General features: G+C 46.5%; 3 protein-coding genes across 3 annotated transcripts; all 3 read left to right on the top strand.

The window, feature by feature from the left end:
• Positions 1 to 1,067: 1,067 nt before the first annotated feature.
• On the top strand, positions 1,068 to 2,495 carry LOC131265871 (uncharacterized). The gene is made up of 3 exons (XM_058268210.1): positions 1,068 to 1,628; positions 1,709 to 2,137; positions 2,203 to 2,495. Exons 1-3 carry the CDS (start codon positions 1,133 to 1,135, stop codon positions 2,466 to 2,468), a joined length of 1,191 nt encoding a protein of 396 aa, XP_058124193.1. The 5' UTR covers positions 1,068 to 1,132; the 3' UTR covers positions 2,469 to 2,495.
• Positions 2,496 to 2,959: 464 nt separating this feature from the next.
• On the top strand, positions 2,960 to 10,154 carry LOC131265869 (chromatin-remodeling ATPase INO80). The gene is made up of 11 exons (XM_058268207.1): positions 2,960 to 3,357; positions 3,486 to 3,667; positions 3,738 to 5,484; positions 6,673 to 7,282; positions 7,349 to 8,084; positions 8,149 to 8,316; positions 8,436 to 8,594; positions 8,739 to 8,841; positions 8,923 to 9,195; positions 9,267 to 9,440; positions 9,505 to 10,154. The coding sequence occupies exons 1-11, from the start codon at positions 3,084 to 3,086 to the stop codon at positions 9,990 to 9,992; spliced, it is 4,914 nt and encodes a 1,637-aa protein (XP_058124190.1). The 5' UTR covers positions 2,960 to 3,083; the 3' UTR covers positions 9,993 to 10,154.
• Positions 10,155 to 13,493: 3,339 nt separating this feature from the next.
• Positions 13,494 to 17,788, top strand: LOC131264849 (metabotropic glutamate receptor 2-like). Its single transcript, XM_058267116.1, has 13 exons — positions 13,494 to 14,438; positions 14,525 to 14,695; positions 14,770 to 14,914; positions 14,989 to 15,240; positions 15,336 to 15,510; positions 15,594 to 15,850; positions 15,941 to 16,074; positions 16,140 to 16,330; positions 16,396 to 16,530; positions 16,602 to 16,764; positions 16,836 to 17,049; positions 17,108 to 17,259; positions 17,334 to 17,788. Exons 1-13 carry the CDS (start codon positions 13,494 to 13,496, stop codon positions 17,529 to 17,531), a joined length of 3,132 nt encoding a protein of 1,043 aa, XP_058123099.1. The 3' UTR covers positions 17,532 to 17,788.
• The last annotated feature ends 723 nt before the right edge of the window (positions 17,789 to 18,511 follow it).

Raw genomic sequence — 18,511 nt, 5'->3', positions numbered from 1 at the left:
GATACTTACTACCAACGTAAACGCAATAGCCTCAAATGGAAAATAGATAAATTTTATGTTTTAAAAGCACATTCTGCATCCAAAAAGGCAAGGAACACAGCTGTTGATTAGAACCAAACAATCTTTATGGTAATGCGTGCCAAGAATGTATGAATAGAAACAATAGCCTACCAAGTTTGGCAGTCGTCAACATTCTCCAGAAACGTGTACTCTGTTGCCATGCGGTGGCTGTTAAATTATCGGATACTCTTGCAGTGACGCTGTTTCTTTGAACTTAGATTTGATTGCATTGGACATCCATTTTTTAAACCAAATCAAATGAAAACTAGTTACAGATTAAACACGAACGAAACTTCTGGAGGATAGACAAAGTTATGAAACATTCATTGAAAAACATTCACCCATGTTCAAAACGTTAGGCGTAATTTGAAAGCCACCTTCAATTGCAATGAGCAAAAATTACACACAAAAAAACTTAAAGTAAGCAAGCAACTTGAGTTGGCACTTCAAGCAGTTCCACACATTGTGCATACAATCAAACTTGAGCAGAGTTGAGGAAAGGATCATCAAAGGGAAGGCGGAGGAGTGAAGCAACTTTACTATTGCGATTAGCTAGTCGACGAAGGAACATAACCCATACATACACACTTACACACACATACACACGTTCGTTTGTGTCATTGGATCATTGTGTCAGTCAGTATGCAATATAGAATGTTGGATTTTTTCTACGAGAGAAACATTATAGACTTATTATCCATTTTTATTATAAAATAATAAAGGATCTTCCACATAAAAATAAAAACAATCTTCTTTCATTTCACTTCCTTTCCGATTATTGCATTATATCTAATGAATCAACAACTCTTACCTCTAGTTTGAAAGCTATTTACTTTTGAGCACAGTTTCGTTCTGCATTCCACAGCTTGGATATAATTATTCTCGGGACATTTATAACGAACATTACGGCTGGTATAAATAGATGAATTCAAAACTAAGCTACTAGACGGCCCTTTTGTCACAAGCAACTGACGTTTCCATTTGTGGCGAAAGTGAAACGTAAACAAACAACGGCATTGTTGCATGTTTTGTGTAAATATTCTTTTCCGATCACCTTTTTTGTGTTGGCAAAATGAGTGGCAAGGCACAGCCAAAAATTCTGTTAAAACCTCGACAGAATGACGAGTCAGTGGCTGGTCCATCCACAGCCACTCCCAGAAGAACACCAACCATATTGACGTCTTCGTCAACGGCGCCCGGAAGCACATCGCACGAACATCCACCGCAAGTTGCCAGTAGTTCCCGGACCGATGAACATAAGAAAATTGCCGCTGCCTCAAAAGCAAACGCCGCTAATGCTGCCCCAGATCCGTACAGCTACGCTCCGATGCATAGTGCGCTACTGCTGTTGAGAAATCACAATGCAATTAATTATCGCACGCTGGACTTTCTGCATGAATCCAATCAGGATTATATCGTAGTAGGGACGGTCGGTATGCCGGGTGTCGGGAAATCAACCATTTTAAACATGCTCAATACAAACCTCTACTACCGGGACCATGCCGATGAAAAGACGGATAGAATATTTCCTGTTCATAGTACAATCAATTTAAATGGAGAAAACGAAGGTATGTAAGGGAGGTGATAAAATATTTAAAATTTCGTATGGATTGAAAATAGCGTAATTGTATCTTTTTTATCCGCGCAGTTAAAATGTACATTACCGACGATAGACTGATTCTGTTGGATTGCTCTGAATGCATCTTCGGTCACACCAGGAAGGACTTTATTCAGTATGAACAGGATGAACTCAAGAAAATGATGATTCTGTTAAAATCTTGCCATGTGATACTCGTCGTACAGGAGGAATACTACAACATTCGATTAATACGTACCCTAATATGGGCCGAAATGATGATGCAAGTGCACTCCAAGCAACCATCGAAACTTGTGTTCATCAGAAACAAGGTCAATCCTTGTATCGTTTCATCGCAAACGCGAAGTCAAGTAGAAAACCTGTATAAAAACATCTTCCGTAACTCGCCGTCCTTCAGCATCACGCACGACACCTTAATCGAAACCACCGGAAGTAAGCAGGAAGCGTTTAATTACATAGAATTCCCTGCACTTAGAAAAGGTAAACAGTAAAAATCTTCTGTTGAAGTGGGCCGTTGCATTAGTTTAGTAAACTCTGTTTTCCAGGCGAGACTGTCGACACCAACGACCATCTGAAGGAAACTATACTCTCTCTTCGCAAACTCGTGTATGCCGGACGGGAGACGATAATGGTGAACAACTGTACGGAAAAGGCATGGGGACAAGCGCTAGTCAAACTTGTCGATTGCCAGGAAGGCAACTTCTTCATAGACAAGTACGAGAAGCTAAAGGACAAGTACAACTTGCACAATCATGTAAAAATCGTTGAACATTCGTATCGGGATCCGTCTGGATTGCATTTTATCGAATAAAACGTTGTGCCCATAATTCTACTTATGGATTAACTGAACTTGCCAAGTGTGGTATTTTGTAAACTTGTAAAAAAGTAGAATTCGGCTTGCACATTTTTTAAATTATTGTAGGATAATGCTGTAAAAAGTTGTATTATTTTCACTAGGCTTATTGTCGCTTTAAGCCAAGGACACAATTGAATGCAGGTTGAGCGTATAGACAATGATTTGCCATAAATATCTTTTGTAAAAAGAAATGTGTTTCACACAAATTTTAACAGTATTTTGCAATACTTTGAAACATTTTAAAAATCGTTTAATTTTGTGTTATCCACACAATATCGAAGGGGAAAATAATATGTACACAACTGTTTGAACAAACCTACAAGCTGCATGAACTTTGATCGAGCTATAGATTGTTTGACAGTGCGTGTCATCTTCTTCCCTACCCCCTATTCCCCTTGTCCTAAACGGATCAACAACCAAAGCATCGCAAAAATGACGGAAAAATATTCCTCTCGGTAGCGCACGCTTTCGTTCACGGGATATGTTGTCGCAACCGCGTTCGGTCGATAATACGCATCTCGAGTACGAGTGATAGTGACCTGTTTTAAGGGTATTTCGTGGCAGTACGCGATGGCACAAGAGCAGAGCATCGGCAAAATGCCCAAAGCGGTACCGCAAGGGGCCGGCAACGGTGGCAATGCGTCCCGCCAGAAAATGCTACCGCTTCATACCCAGCGAATACTCTCGGCGTTCAGCATGGAAGGCTTTATGCGGCAGTCGGAAAGCCACTGTTCTGCCGTGGCGTCCGTGCTGTCCAGCGACGAGGAGCAGCAGTACTCCGGTTCGTCGGATGACTCGGATGAGTTTGGAAGCAAGTTTGTCCACCAGGCCGCCGCTCGTTCCAGTAAGTAAACAAAGTTTCCCGCGCGGTCCAACTGCGTCCAACTACTGGGCTACTACAATGGGGGAACATGGGTCTTGGGACGAATAATGTGAATTACAACTTACCGTTCCTTTCTGTCCGCATCGTAGATAGGGAACGAATGTTTGACTTCAGTTCGGTCGAAAGCGATCGTATGTGGTTGAAGGATTTGCTGCTCTCTGAGACGGAAACTGAACAGGAAACATCCGACGACGATGAGCACATCGAAAGGTTGCTGAAGGAACATCTGCGGGAAAAGATGAGAAGGGAAAAGTACAACAGTTCAGCGGACGTAAGCATCAGTTCCTTCGATCGTGTGAATTCTTTCTGCAATGATGATTTGGAACTCTCTTCTGTTTTAGAATAACAAATATGGATTCTATAGCGTCGGGTTGCTTTCGGATAGTGATCTATTTCCAGACCATCGCCGTTCCGTGGCTCGCAAGCGAAAATGCAAAATCGAACATGGCACTGGCAAACCGGATGGTATTCGGAAACGGATGAAGCACGTTCAAAAGCGGACCGGAAAGGATGGAAGAACCTATTCCGCCGATGGCAGCAGCTCATCCGCCCGGGGTACCATGTTTGGTGACAAGAAAGCTCAAAAGTTGCTTCATCTTCAGCGTTCCGGTGCGATGGACGCGGAGGGCGGCAGTGGTGGTGAAGGGTTTGATTCGATTGCCGGAAACGATAGAGGGTTGCCGGTGGGAAAACGGGGTCGGAAGATGCGCACCAAGACACCGGAGATGATGAATATCCGGCGGCGCAAGATGTGGCAGTTGATGGCAAAGAAGGAGGTCGGCAAACTGCAGCGGGCGAAGGTGAACAACCATAAGGACACCATCACCAACTGTCGCCGGGTGGCGGCCCTGTGTATGCGTGTCGCCCGCCAAAAAGCGATGCAATCGCAGAAGCTCATGAAGGACACGGTTTGGCGAGCGAAGCGATTGACGCGCGAAATGCAAGTGTACTGGAAGCGGTACGACAAGATCGAACGGGAAACGAAGCGTCGCATGGAGCGGGAAGCCGAGGAGCAGCGCAAGATCGACGTTGAGATTGTGGAGGCGAAGCGGCAACAGCGCAAGCTTAACTTTCTCATCACGCAAACGGAACTTTACGCTCATTTTATGTCGCGCAAGCTGGGTAACGTTTCGGCCGAGGAGCAGCTTAAAATTCTCTCCCAGCTCGACGAGGAAAGTAACCCCCGGTTGGCCGCAATCGACAATTACGACTGCGAGCGCATGAAGCAACTTGCCCAGAGGAACGCGTCGGAGGCTTTTCGCAGCGAGCGAGCTCGTACGAATCAATTCGATGTGCTCGGTGTACCTATCCCGCACCGGGTGGAACCGAAAGACCCCTCGGCCGAGGATGTGGCTAGCGCTAGGTCAAACAGCAGCGAACCAACGACCTCGAAGAACGAACACAACGGAGGGATTGCCGAACTTCCTCAGCCATCGATGTTCCGTGGAATGTTGAAAGGATACCAACTGAAGGGAATGGCCTGGCTGGCGAACCTCTACGATCAGGGCATCAGTGGCATTCTGGCGGACGAGATGGGCCTGGGCAAAACGGTCCAATCAATCGCGTTTCTTTGCCACATCGCCGAACACTATGGTGTGTGGGGGCCGTTTCTGGTAATTTCGCCCGCCTCGACCCTTCACAACTGGCAGCAGGAAATGCAACGGTTCGTGCCGGAGTTCAAGGTCGTACCGTACTGGGGCTCGCCGAATGAGCGTAAAATCTTGCGCCAGTTTTGGGTGCAGACGCACTTGCACACGAAAGAGGCCAGCTTTCACGTGGTGATCACCAGCTACCAGCTGGTCGTGTCCGACTACAAGTACTTCAACCGGATGAAGTGGCAGTACATGGTGCTGGACGAGGCGCAGGCCATCAAGAGCTCGAGTTCGATGCGCTGGAAGTTGCTGCTCGATTTCAACTGCCGCAACCGGCTGCTGCTGAGTGGTACGCCGATTCAGAACAGTATGGCCGAGCTGTGGGCACTGCTGCACTTTATCATGCCGACGCTGTTCGATTCGCACGAGGAGTTCAACGAGTGGTTTTCGAAGGACATCGAAAGTCACGCGGAAAATAAAACGGGTATTGACGAGAGTAAGTATTGTCTGGAATGGAAAACATAGGATACAAATTAGAGTTTTACATGTCAGATTAATATTTATAAATCTGAATGATTATTTAAACAAAATGAATCAACGATTTATGAATTACCAAAGATTCATGATTCACGCAAGATGCCAATTTCAATCGTGGGTGTTTGGATAAATTACAATTCGCAAAACGAGCAGGTGTTAATTCTAGTCAGATTCATGGAGGTACATGAATTGTGTTTCATTGAATCAGAGATTTGAATCAGAGATTTGAATCAGACAGAACAATCATCACGATGATTTGGATCTTTCAGGTACTCTTTTGTGATTTAAAAATTGAAAAATGAGTTATAAGATTAGCATCCTTATCGAGAATGCGTAGCTCAAAAAAGTAAATGGGTGAGTAAAAGAGTTGCCATAACGATTCCTTGTACGGATTCAAATCTTTGTGGTGACTAGTAACTCTTGTACTCATTCTTGGGATTCGAATCCCTGCTTTGGATTAGACTACTTTCTTAAAACTCGAATCGCTGTGGGGATTAGCCACGTCCCTGACAATTTAAATCAATCAAGTCAATAGTAAGATTACTACTAACTCACTCATTCTTACTCGGTACGTACATCACTTATTGATACTACTTTTACAGCGTTTTGCATCTCACCTAGTAACCGTGGCAGTGTATGTAAAACATCAAGAATGCTAGCCTACTGTAGATGTATTTGATGTTGAATCGCCAAACCTCCAAATGGCAACACAAACGGGTAAGTAGAAAATTCATAACTTTCTTGGATCTACCAGAATGAAAGTTGTCCCATGGATGTTTGTAGTAGGCACGACCAGTCGAGTGGTGCAGGTAAAAGTAGGGGAAAATCGCTTTCCGGTCGAAAACATGCTTTTGTGAGGATTGTTGTGATTCGCGCTCGTTTTCTGATGAGAAAAAGCGATCATAGCTTACCTTTCAACGGGTCCTGTACTTTTCAACGGGTCGTCTCTACTACAAACATCCATGTGACATCTTTCATTCCGGTAGATCCTAGAAAGTGATGAATTGTCTACTTACCCGTTTGTGTTGCCATTTGGAGGTTTGGCGATTCAACATCAAATACTCTACAGTAAGCTTGCAGTGTTTATGTTCTATGAGATGTAAAACGCTGTATCGAGAGTATTAATGGGCTCAATAAACCATTGCAGAGCAAATTTCCCGATTGCACATGATCCTGAAACCGTTCATGCTGCGACGAATCAAGAAGGACGTCGAGAACGAACTGTCAGACAAAATCGAAGTGATGGTCTACTGTCCGCTGACCACGCGCCAGAAATTGTTGTATGTAGCGCTCAAGAAGAAAATCTGCATCGAAGATCTGCTCCATCTCACCACCGTCGGTGGTGCAGGCGATGGTCAGTCGTTCGATCGGAACTTTACCTCGAACCTCATGAACCTGGTGATGCAGTTCCGCAAGGTGTGCAACCATCCGGAGCTGTTCGAGCGTCGGGACGTGCGCAGTCCGTTCTGCATGAAGTGGAGCTACGAGCTGGTCGATCGGCCCATCTTTCGGCGGCAACTGCTAATGGACCACACCGTACCGAGCAACCGGCATTGGCTTTATAATCGGTGTTACATATTTAATGCTTTAAACGTGCAAAGGCGTTTGCTGGATGGCGAGTATAGCAGAAGGAAGGTTCCTTCGAGACTCACATTTTGTGACGACTGGGGAACGCCATTCGGTTGTGCACGGTTGGCGGGTGGTTTGGCGCCAACGCAGGTGGATCGTATGGCGCGAAGAAATATGTTCACATTCATGTAAGGAAGTGTAATGTTCTTACGTCGGGTTTCTCCTAACGTTTACACTTAATGGATCTTTCTCAGGTATCAAATCATTGAAGAGTGGAAACATTGGATGGCAATCCTGCACTACCAGTGGGTATGGGGCGATAAACCGCAAACGTGGCCCTACCGGCGTCATATGCTCCTCGAACCTTCTGCTGAACGATGGTGCCTAAACGTTTTCCCCTGGACCGTCATGGGGCAGCTGCTGTTTACCAGCTTCGAACGCCGTTCATCTTCGTCCATTCCCATCTACACCCACCGTGACCATGTGCTACACGCGATGGCGGAAACGTTGGACCACCGAATAATGCGCAGCCGTAAGGTACAAACCGTTGGTCAACCGCTGTCGCTGCTACCAGAGTTCCCGCACTTGCCCGATCAACCCTCGCATAGCACGGTTCTACCCGCGGAACCAACCACCATGCCGAAGTTCCTCTGCCGTCTATATACGAAAGTACTCAACACTTCCGGTTGTACTGGGGCAGCCATGCTACGCGGTACGAATAACTCCATGGACCAGCAACATCCGACGCAGTGGAGAAATTGTGGTGGCATCCGGGAAGCGGCGTTTGCCGCTGAAGTCCAGCTGAAAGGGCACGTGGATGCATCCTATCCACCGCACGGATGGTCGAACATTATCATTCCAGACAAGCAGACCCTGGTGTCCGATGCGGGCAAGCTGGCGGTACTGGATTCACTGCTCGCTCGATTAAAAGAGCAAGGCCATCGGGTGCTGATCTACTCGCAGATGACCAAAATGATTGACCTACTGGAGGTGATTGTCATTGCATGGGTGTGTCAAGCGCTCCGTACTGAACTCCCTTTTCCATTCCTTCTAGGAGTATATGTGGCACCGAAAACATCGCTACATGCGGTTAGACGGATCGAGCAAGATCTCCGCACGACGCGATATGGTGGCGGATTTCCAAAATCGGGCAGACATTTTCGTCTTCCTACTTTCCACCCGGGCGGGTGGATTGGGCATCAATTTAACGGCAGCAGATACTGTAAGTGGCAGTGCATTCGAAAGCAGAACAGTGCATGGGAGTTTGCATTTCTCATGGAATTGGACTAACTGACTGTCTAATTTATGCTTGACTAATTTATCCCATTTGCCGTGCTTTAGGTGATTTTCTATGACTCAGACTGGAATCCAACGGTGGACCAGCAGGCAATGGATCGGGCGCATCGTCTCGGCCAGACCAAGCAAGTTACCGTTTATCGTCTCATTTGTAAGGGCACAATCGAAGAACGGATACTACAGAGAGCACGAGAGAAGAGTGAGGTAAGAATCAAGCTTAGCAAAAGCTCACTTTAAAAGATGCCACCTTTCACTCAACGGCTAACTGTGATACGCTTTGTGAACCATAAACTAGCACTCGTAAACATAAATCACCATGACAATGTGAACTATTTTTATACTTACTAGATTCAACGTATGGTAATAAATGGAGATAACTTCAAACCCGATACACTCAAACCAAAGGAAGTAGTGTCGCTACTGCTCGATGATGAAGAAATTGAACTTAAATGTAAGTAGATTAAATTTAGTCTTATTAAGAAAAGCAACCAGGATACAGTTAACCCTTGCCGCAAATTCGCTTTTACAACAGATCGCCAGAAAACGGAGGAACGCCGATTGACGGAAGAGCCGACGGGTAAGGGTGCGAAGGATAGGGATCGCAAGTCAAAGCAGGCTGGGAGCTGGAAGGCGGACGGGTCGACAGGCAGCAAAGGGCGCAAAACGGACAGCATCGAGGGAGGATCGTTCGATGATGGCTTGTTTGGCGATTCGGCCGCACCGAGTCCGGCGCAGAGCGAACGGTCGAATCTCAGCGAAAGCACAAACAAACCCTTCGATGCCTTGGACGATTCTAGTAATGATGGTTAGTTTTGTGTAGTTTTGCATTCACAGTTTGTTTGTGGTCATTTTATAATGTCCTTTTTCTTCTTCTAGCTTCATCGTTGTCGTTCGAAATGATCCGAGAGCGTGATAGTAAAATGCGACCAGTATCTCGCGGTACGAGCAAACGTGGTAGACCACGTGGTTCCCGAAGAGGTGGTGCGGTCGGTTCCGGTTCATCGAGACAACCGGGCACGCCGGACCAACAACCAACAGTCGTTGATGGAGGTGAGTTTGTTTTGATTGATATATATATTTGTTTTCCTAACCATCTCTTTTTATAATTTTCAAGCCACCAATAACTCAACTACTTCCGTCCCAACCCCACCGAGTTCTCTTGCCGGCCCTTCGGCCAACAGTGGTACACCGCCGCAGATAAGGCGTGGCCCGGGACGCCCACGTCTGAAAACCAACGGTCCCAGCAACCAGGGAACCCGCGGATCGCACACGCGACAAACGATTCGCATACGAAAACCGATCGGTCCATTGGTGGTACCGCTCGGTGGCCAGTCGTCTTCGACCAATTCGGCCGTGAACCGCCTCGCATCATCCCTGCCAACCACCAGTCCCTCCCGACCTGCCACCCCGTCCAGCTCCGGCGGTTCGACGACGGGCTTTCACCATCCCGCAACCAGCGGGAGTCCGGTGTCGATCAGCCGATCGCACGTTACACACACCTCCACTACCACCGCCACCTCCTCCCCCTCGGCAGACATTCAGTCGACCCGCCAGCAGTTAATGCCGCCTCCAGCCCAGGATGACGGAAGTGGTTTGCACTAAACTCGGTCTACCCAACGCTTCGGTGAGTTGTTGTTGTAAGAATGCTAGATTGTACAAAGGAGATTGTAAGAAAATAAATGAAAGTCGCGATTTTAAATTTGGGTTTAACTTGTTGAAAGTCGATTTCTAACTTTAACTAACCATAAGTTACAACTGTAGCTGCTCGGGATATTAATAAATCGTGGTCTGGTTGAAGTTACGAATATTTCAATATTATTGTAATATCACATAAAAGCTGTTGTAATTATGTTTCTAACTAAGTTATTTATTGATGAAAAGCTTAATGGTTGGTTTGAGGTTAGTTAAAATGTTTATTGAGAAATACAATGGTAACAGCTTCGCGTGGAGGTGGAGGCTGCAACATCTGTATGGGGTTTGTTTGTTTTATGTTACGAGTAAATCGTCTTGATATTTAAATAGTAACAGTTAATTTTGCAGCTTAAAATGATTCAAAACTATTCGAAATGATATTCGCGTGTCTATTAAGAAAGATGATTAAAAGCGAAGCATTTTCATTTTCCCTCGTACGTATACCATGACATAATTGATAAGAAAATTGATATGAGAGGAAAAAAAGTTTGATATATCCTGCTCACTGTTTTCCACACCACACTAAAGTGAGTGGTTACGGCTAGGGAAAGCTCTACTCGGAGGAACACCCACGCACACATCGGGACACGGGACTCGCTTTTGCGTGTTATCCTGTGAGTGTGGAAAACCCCGTAGCGGTCCAGTGCGGCGCGCTGATAAGAAAGCTGCCCCAGGAGGAGCCGGAAAATGTTCGGAAAGCTTCCGGAACTACGCACACAGCACGCGCGCTCGCTCGCTCGTGGGATGCTGGTGTGTATAAGCGTTATCGTTGGCACAACAAAACACACGGGGAGAACGGAACGTGTATCCTTTCGGTGCCGCGCGCTATCAACGCGCCGCCGACCGAGAGCGGGCGCGTGAGCGAAAAAAGCACCGCCACCCGGAGCACGCTCTACACACACTCACACGTTGGCGCTCCGATATCAGTGCCAGTGATAAGAAAATGCACTGCAGAATCGTCCTCAATCGAACACGGCCTCCAGCCGAAGGCGGACGGATATAAGGACGGGTTTTTCGGTGAATTTTGTGTCCGACGCTGAGAGAAAAGCTGGGCAGCAGAAAGGAAGAAAAAGAAGCTGTTGGTAGAAATAAATCTCGATTTGGCACTGGCCGACGATTGAAAAGGGCCTGTTGTTCCTGCTACCTACATTAAGACGGTTAAACGGATTCACTAAAGCGGTGTGGTTAAGTGTGTGCTTGGTGATTAATTTTAATTTTAAGGAACGGAAGCAGAAAACCCGACTACTACGGGGATCTCATTTTTTTATGTACCACGGTGTCTGGTCTTATCACTCCTACCTAATCAGGGAACCAAGTGAGTGATAATGCGCCCTGACTGTAATAGTCGGCGAAGGAGGTAAACCGGATGGTGGACGCGGTAGCCCTGTCTCCAGGACTCCAGGGTCCAGAGCAGACACGCAGGGCCATCCCTCCGCGCTGGATTTACCGATAACATGCCACCCCACGACTGTGTCCGCCGTGTCCGGTGCTACGGTTCGCTCGGTGCGGGTATCTGTGCTGGTGGCCGACGAAGCTGAGGTGGTGGTCACGGGCGGAAGGGTGGTGGTTGTGCGCGGGTGTACTGTTACTGATGGACAAAAGCTTGCCCCGTCGTACCAAGCGGGTGAGCGAAAAGGCAAAGCCTGAACAACGACGACGACGACGACGACGACAAAGCCGAAACGACGGTACCCGAACCCGCCGTCGCCAGAAACGATCGTGCCAGCCGAATCGGGCGAAGTGGACGGAGGACATGCGCCCGACACATCCGTTTGCGCGCTCGTCCTCCCGTGCTGTGTAGGCACATAATATGTACACGGCCAAAAGGTGCGTCGGTGTGTTGATATTTTTCAAAATCGGAAATTGAACAGCTTTTTCGGCACGCCATTCAATAGCGGTTCCGATTTCCGTGCTGCCGTAATTGGACTGCATGGCCATCGCTATAGAAAAATAAAGCAATGCAACAGGGTAACCCAGAGCAAGGCAGGCGGACGCTGCTGTAACTTCGGATAGCACTGGGACAAAAAAAAAAATAGGAGAAGAAAAAAAAACAATAGAGAAACGATAAGCAATAGATGTTCGCTGCAGCACGGGCATTGCGATTTTTGGGGGATGTGTTTTGTGTGCATCGGCCGTTCTCGTGCGCTCTCGCTCTCTTCCGGTTCCAGCGCGTCGCCAGCGGACGCCATCGTGACGCGGAACCTTCGCTTGCACCACGCAATGCAACTGATAACGTAACGAGCTCTCTAGGTACAGATGCCTGCGCACTCGCCGAGATTTTCTCGCATTACCTACCAGTACCTCCGGCGAAGGACTCGATAAGCACACCAGTCAACTGCACATATGCTTATCACCAACACGTGCACGCGGCAGACTAGGAGTATATTTTATCCACCCGTGTGAGTATACGATCCTTATCAGTAAGCGGCAGTCGTAGTCCTTAGGCATTCGTGTTACCCTCTGTATGTGTACATTATTTCCATCGTACTATATATTTATCAGTTACCCTGCCCCCCCAAAAAAAGGATGCAAAGCATCCCATAATGGAGTCGTTACGAGTGATAACGCGTACGATGTTTATTTTATCAAATCATGTGCACGTGTGTTGGTGCATGCTATACGCCGTCTGCTAGTGTGTTGGTCCGTTAGCTTTCGTGCTGCGTCATGGAGCGCGTTTCACTCGACGGTGAGATAGCATTCGTCCTAGCATCGCAGTGTGCCTGTGTGTGTGCAGATGAAAGCTCCCCAGCAGCTTCGTCCTGTTATCACAACTCGAGAAAACTCATAACACCCATATCGAAGGACAGTCCACGGAGACCAGCGATAACTCTTACCCCTAGGCCTCCTGGCCTCTGTATCAATCTCGGTACAATTTATCACTCTCCCCTACAAAGGGAAGCCAATCAGCTCGCTACACAAGTGGAGGATAAATTCGCTTCGATAGATCATAATTTGATGAGCTTAAACTGGTCGGCCCAATTTTCCATATGCTATCAGCCCGTTTTGGCCATTCGTTGTGCCACAACGAAACATGGTATCCTTTTGCGCTTCGTTTTTCGAATGGACAACAAATGGGGGTGGATTCAATATGATTTGAGCTTTCATTCCATCAGATGCCAGTTGGGGAGCTTCACGTTTCGTAGCCGGCGTGCACGCGTGGGGCACAGGAAGCGATGGGTTGCTATAGTAATCCCTGACAAAGACAGTTGACATATGACTTTTAGTCACGAACATGCGAAGCAACATGGTATGCTTTGATGCTTGGGCATGGTTTAGTAATTGTTTTGATGGTCTCAAGCTCCATTTACTTTTCGTACTCCGGCGGAGACCGTTCCATGACACGCATTTTCTTTTACCTTTCACCTTTTTTTATCCCCTAAAGGCACAGATTGCTATAGAAGTTCCACTGAAATGGCACTGTTCAATGCCGTCAAAATGACCAACACACTGTGGATCGTCGGGGCGATCGTAGTGGTGTGTTTCATCGAGCTGATCGTCTCGCGGGAGGTGTACGATCATCTCGAGCATAATCTCCGTCGCAGCCATAATAGGGGGTTCCATCAGCAGGAGCAGCACCAACACCAGCATACGCACCACCAGTACAACAATGTTAACCACAACGGTAACCATCACCACAACAATGGGAATGGATTCCGGCAGACCTACTGCGGGCGGCAGGTGAAATTTTACGAAAAACACCACATCAAGCATACGAATGGCGGTCACCACCAGGTGGGGCTGAGGGATGACACGATCCCTGCGAAACACAAACGCCACTACGGAAGTCAGCACCAACGAAGCAATTCGTCCAGCTTCGTCGGGCACCATCCGGCGGCGCCGTGGATGCATGGGGCCAATGGAGATACGCTGCTGATGATGCAGGACGATGAGGGCGCCGCTGGCGGTGTGACAGGCCCGAAGCCATTCAAGCACGGTGTCGTGCCGGTGTGGCCGGTCAAACGGGAAGCGGTCGTCGAGGGGGATCTCATTCTCGGTGGGCTGATGATGGTGCATTCGCGCGAGGATTCGGTCACGTGTGGGCCGATCATGCCGCAGGGCGGTATACAGGCGCTCGAAACGATGCTCTACACGCTGGACAAGATCAACGAGCAGGGCCTGGTGCCGAACGTGACGATCGGGGCGCACATACTCGACGACTGCGACAAGGACACGTACGGGCTGGAGATGGCGGTGGACTTCATCAAGGGTTCGATCAGCAACATCGACGACATCAACGACTACGACAACTGCAGCAAGGGGCATAAGAAAAAAATTATTTCCGGCGTGGTGGGTGCCGCCTCGTCCGTCACTTCCATACAGGTAGCGAACTTACTGCGATTATTTAAAATACCTCAGGTACGTAAAGCCACCTCCACCCTCAAAGCTGCATCATAGGGTCATCGTAAGGGGGCTAATCCTATTCTAACTGCATGCATCCGTAGGTTTCCTTTTTTTCCACTAGCCCCGAGCTGAGTAACAAGCAGCGGTTTGAGTATTTTTCTCGAACCATTCCGTCGGATCACTACCAGGTGAAAGCCATTGTTGATATTGTGCAAAAGCTGGGCTGGAGCTATATTTCTATCATCTACGAAGAAAGCAACTACGGTATAAAGGTAATAAAACTTAGCAGCAATTTAGTATCCAAAGGATGTAGACCAATTCCACCATTTTTTTAAAACTTTGTTAGGCATTTGAAGAGCTGGATGATCTTCTCTCTAAACATAGCATCTGTATAGCGGTTAAGGAAAAACTAGTAAAAGATTCCGGTGTTGCTGAAACGTCAGCGTATGATAATATAGTACTTAAGCTGTTAACAAAACCACGTGCTAAAGGTATTAAATAACGCAGGGAATGCATCACTCTATGTTTTTCTCCTACTCTAAAATACTCCTTTCCGTTATGCCAGGTGTTATTATATTCGGATCCGACCAAGAGGTGGCCGAAGTGATGAAGGCAGTCCGTCGACAAAACGTTACAGGGGTATTTTCATGGATAGGATCGGACGGTTGGAGTGCCCGGAATCTGGTGTCGGATGGCAACGAGGCGGAGGTCGAAGGCACACTGTCCGTTCAGCCGCAAGCGAATCCAGTGATAGGATTTGAAGACTATTTTCTCAACCTAACCGTAAACAACAATAAACGTAACCCTTGGTTCGTAGGTAGGTGAATTCGGGTCGCTTCGATTCTACTTTATCAAGCCGACTACATTTGTTCAGTTATGATAAACTTCTAAAAAATATCCTTTACGTTACAGAATTCTGGGAAAATAATTTCCTTTGTAAGTATCCACAGTCACCGTACACGCCGTACAATAAGGACTACACACGCACATGTTCAACCACGGAAAAGCTCTCCAAAGGAGATCTAGACTTCGAGGATCAGCTACAGTTCGTTAGCGATGCAGTGATGGCATTTGGATATGCATTGAGGTAATTTTGGAATACAATGGGTATTGTTTTAAAGTGATATTAGGAAGGGATCATCTTTAACTTAACTTTGTTGGATCATCTAGAAACATGCACCAGGAACTTTGTGGAGGTAGACCGGGGCTTTGTGATGCAATGAACCCCACCAAGGGATCGGAGCTGCTGAAGTACCTGCGCAAAGCCGATTTCATCGGTCTTAGCGGTGATCGCTTCAATTTCGATTTGAACGGCGATGGACCAGCCCGCTACAATATAATCCACTTCAAGCAGGTTGCGCCGGAGCGGTACAAGTGGATCAAAGTAGGCGAATACTACCAGGGCGAATTGCGTTTGAATATGCATGGTATGGTTTGATTCTTCTTCATTGACATGTTTATCTAATCGATTGAAAGCAAATTCCGTAAGTAATTAATTTTTAATTTTTTTTTTGTAGATATTCAATTTCGCACCAAGGATTCTATGCCCCCCGAGTCGGTGTGCAGCAGACCCTGTGAACGTGGTCAGGCCAAAAAATATGTCGAAGGAGAAGGATGCTGTTGGCATTGCTTCAATTGCACGCAATATCAGGTAGTCTGGTACAAGCTGTGAATTATTACGGTTATTAACGGTTTCGTTTTATCATTTTCTTTCAGATCCGAAGTCCTAATGACGAGACACACTGTGTCAACTGCCCTAGGGGAACGCTACCTGATATCTACCACGAAGAATGCCAACAGATTCCCGAATCGTACTTGCGACCGGAATCTTTTCTGGCGATCGGTGCCATGACATTTAGCTCGTTTGGAATACTCATAACATTCTTCGTCATTGGTGTATTTCTAAAGTATGTCCGACCGCTGTGGCGGGAAGGAAGGTTGTCGTTAACTTGTAAGTGTTACCTATTTCCAGGCACAACGATACACCTATTGTAAGGGCATCTGGTCGTGAACTGAGTTATGTGCTGCTTAGTGGTATACTGCTCTGCTTTGGTGTAACTTATACGCTTGTTATAAAACCACACGATATAGTATGTGGAGTTCAAAGGTAATGCCAGATTTGCATCTATACATCTAAAGATTTCATTCTTATCGAGCACCATTTAAATTTGTTTGCAGATTCTGGTCCGGGTTTTCATTTACCGTTGTCTATGCTGCACTACTTACAAAAACTAATCGTATCGCACGAATCTTTAATGCTAGCACCAAATCAGCAAAACGTCCTTCATTCATCAGCCCACACTCACAGCTCGTGATTTGCGGAATACTGGTGTCGTTTCAGGTGGGACTGAAGTGTATATTCATTTCATGCGAAACGCTTGAACAATTTATTTCCTTTTCTCACCGCAACAGATTCTTATCAACGCGGTATGGATGATAGTATCACCTGCACACGCGATGCATTACTATCCGACACGCGAGGATAATTTATTAGTTTGCAACTCGTACACCGACGCATCGTACATGATAGCGTTCTTTTATCCGATATTTTTAATCGTTATTTGTACCGTATACGCCGTTCTCACACGGAAAACACCCGAAGCATTCAACGAATCTAAGTATATTGGTAAGCTAACATAGAGTACTCCCCTTAAACAGTGCCACTCAGCTGGTTTCTATTGCAGGTTTTACAATGTATACCACGTGCGTCATTTGGCTCGCATTTATTCCGCTGTACTTCGGCACAGCCAATAATGTTCAACTTAGAATATTTACCATGTCCATGACAATTAGCCTGTCGGCCACGGTGACATTAGTGTGCTTATTCTCACCAAAGGTAGGGACGGCACGTTTTTGTTTGCTGATTTTTTTTGTGGATGCTATGAATCTTAATATCTCCTATATCCACAGCTTTACATCATATTGATTCGTCCGGAACGAAACATACGACAAAGTATGATGCCCATACGATATAGCACAATAAACAAAACCACTGGTTCGGCGCAATCGTCCGTTATGGCGGCCGTGATCGTAACGGCGGCCACATGCAACGAAAACGAGAAGGTCATCAAGGGCAACTCGAATGAAAACATTCCGGCCGCTTACTGATACACAAGGAAAGGCAAGCTTAAACGAATCAAAAGGATAAGCTCCACTTCTACTGAACCACGGCGGCAACAACCTATCGAGAGCTCCTATGGTGGCTGCGGTGGCTGAATTCGGTTTTTTTAATGACCAAATAGTTGTGCATCGAGATACATAGTTCCGTTTAGTTTTCTAGAAACGTTTGAAAGCTCAGTTCGCATTGCGTGTTAAATGGGAGCATTTACGAGAGATAGAAGAGAAATAAAGAACACAAATATATTATATTCGTTCAAAATAGGCATCTAATGTTATGCTTGATTTAAAAAACGACCAAAAAGTACCACGTTTTCATTTGAATTTCAAATTTGAATCGTGTAAGTTTGTCAAGCATTGCTGGGGCTTGGCGAAGTGGCTTGATGACCGATGGAACCAAGGTGGGTCCTAAGAGAGGTGAGCTCAATAGCCTGGTCGTTGCAACCATATTGAAGTTGATTTTTGACAATCGCTCTGAGTTTTGTTTACACCACAACCATGTGTTAGTACAGAGTAACAGGTACAGTACAGAGTACAGGTAGTGAGACAACCATGTGTTCTGATAGTTGCAGTTTATACGGTTACCAGAGGATGCTACCCTCGTTGACCACAACTTTACGGAGAACATCATCTAGGATATATAGCGAAGCCATCCTGGTTCCATATACGATATAGTGAATGAGGTTGGACGACATGGGGACGACCTGGACATGCGGACTGGGGTGAGGCGGTGCTTATAGCCGCATACTTGCAAAATAGACTTTCGTCGCGATCTGTTCAACCCCGTACGAAAAACGGTTTGGAAGGAAACCTGATTTGGGACACCTGAAGGTATATGGGTGTCCGGGGTACGTGCACATCCCAGGTGTAAACAGAGGAAAGCTCGAGAGAAAGGCTTAGAAATTGATATGTATTGGCTATTCGGACAAGCAGTGTTTCAAATTGAAATTATATTATGCTTATTTTAGTAT

Source organism: Anopheles coustani, chromosome 2, assembly GCF_943734705.1.
Source record: "Anopheles coustani chromosome 2, idAnoCousDA_361_x.2, whole genome shotgun sequence".
In the NCBI taxonomy this organism is placed as follows: Eukaryota; Metazoa; Arthropoda; class Insecta; order Diptera; family Culicidae; genus Anopheles; species Anopheles coustani.
This window is presented reverse-complemented; position numbering and strand designations above follow the sequence as displayed.

Coding starts and splice junctions, on each gene's coding strand:
- LOC131265871 (XM_058268210.1), top strand. CDS start 1,133: ATGAGTGGCAAGGCACAGCCAAAAATTCTGTTAAAACCTCGACAGAAT. Junction 1,629..1,708: donor TTTAAATGGAGAAAACGAAG/GTATGTAAGGGA, acceptor TTATCCGCGCAG/TTAAAATGTACATTACCGAC. Junction 2,138..2,202: donor ATTCCCTGCACTTAGAAAAG/GTAAACAGTAAA, acceptor TCTGTTTTCCAG/GCGAGACTGTCGACACCAAC.
- LOC131265869 (XM_058268207.1), top strand. CDS start 3,084: ATGGCACAAGAGCAGAGCATCGGCAAAATGCCCAAAGCGGTACCGCAA. Junction 8,595..8,738: donor GAGCACGAGAGAAGAGTGAG/GTAAGAATCAAG, acceptor TATACTTACTAG/ATTCAACGTATGGTAATAAA. Junction 9,441..9,504: donor ACCAACAGTCGTTGATGGAG/GTGAGTTTGTTT, acceptor ATAATTTTCAAG/CCACCAATAACTCAACTACT.
- LOC131264849 (XM_058267116.1), top strand. CDS start 13,494: ATGGCACTGTTCAATGCCGTCAAAATGACCAACACACTGTGGATCGTC. Junction 16,075..16,139: donor TCAATTGCACGCAATATCAG/GTAGTCTGGTAC, acceptor ATTTTCTTTCAG/ATCCGAAGTCCTAATGACGA. Junction 17,050..17,107: donor CAACGAATCTAAGTATATTG/GTAAGCTAACAT, acceptor TTTCTATTGCAG/GTTTTACAATGTATACCACG.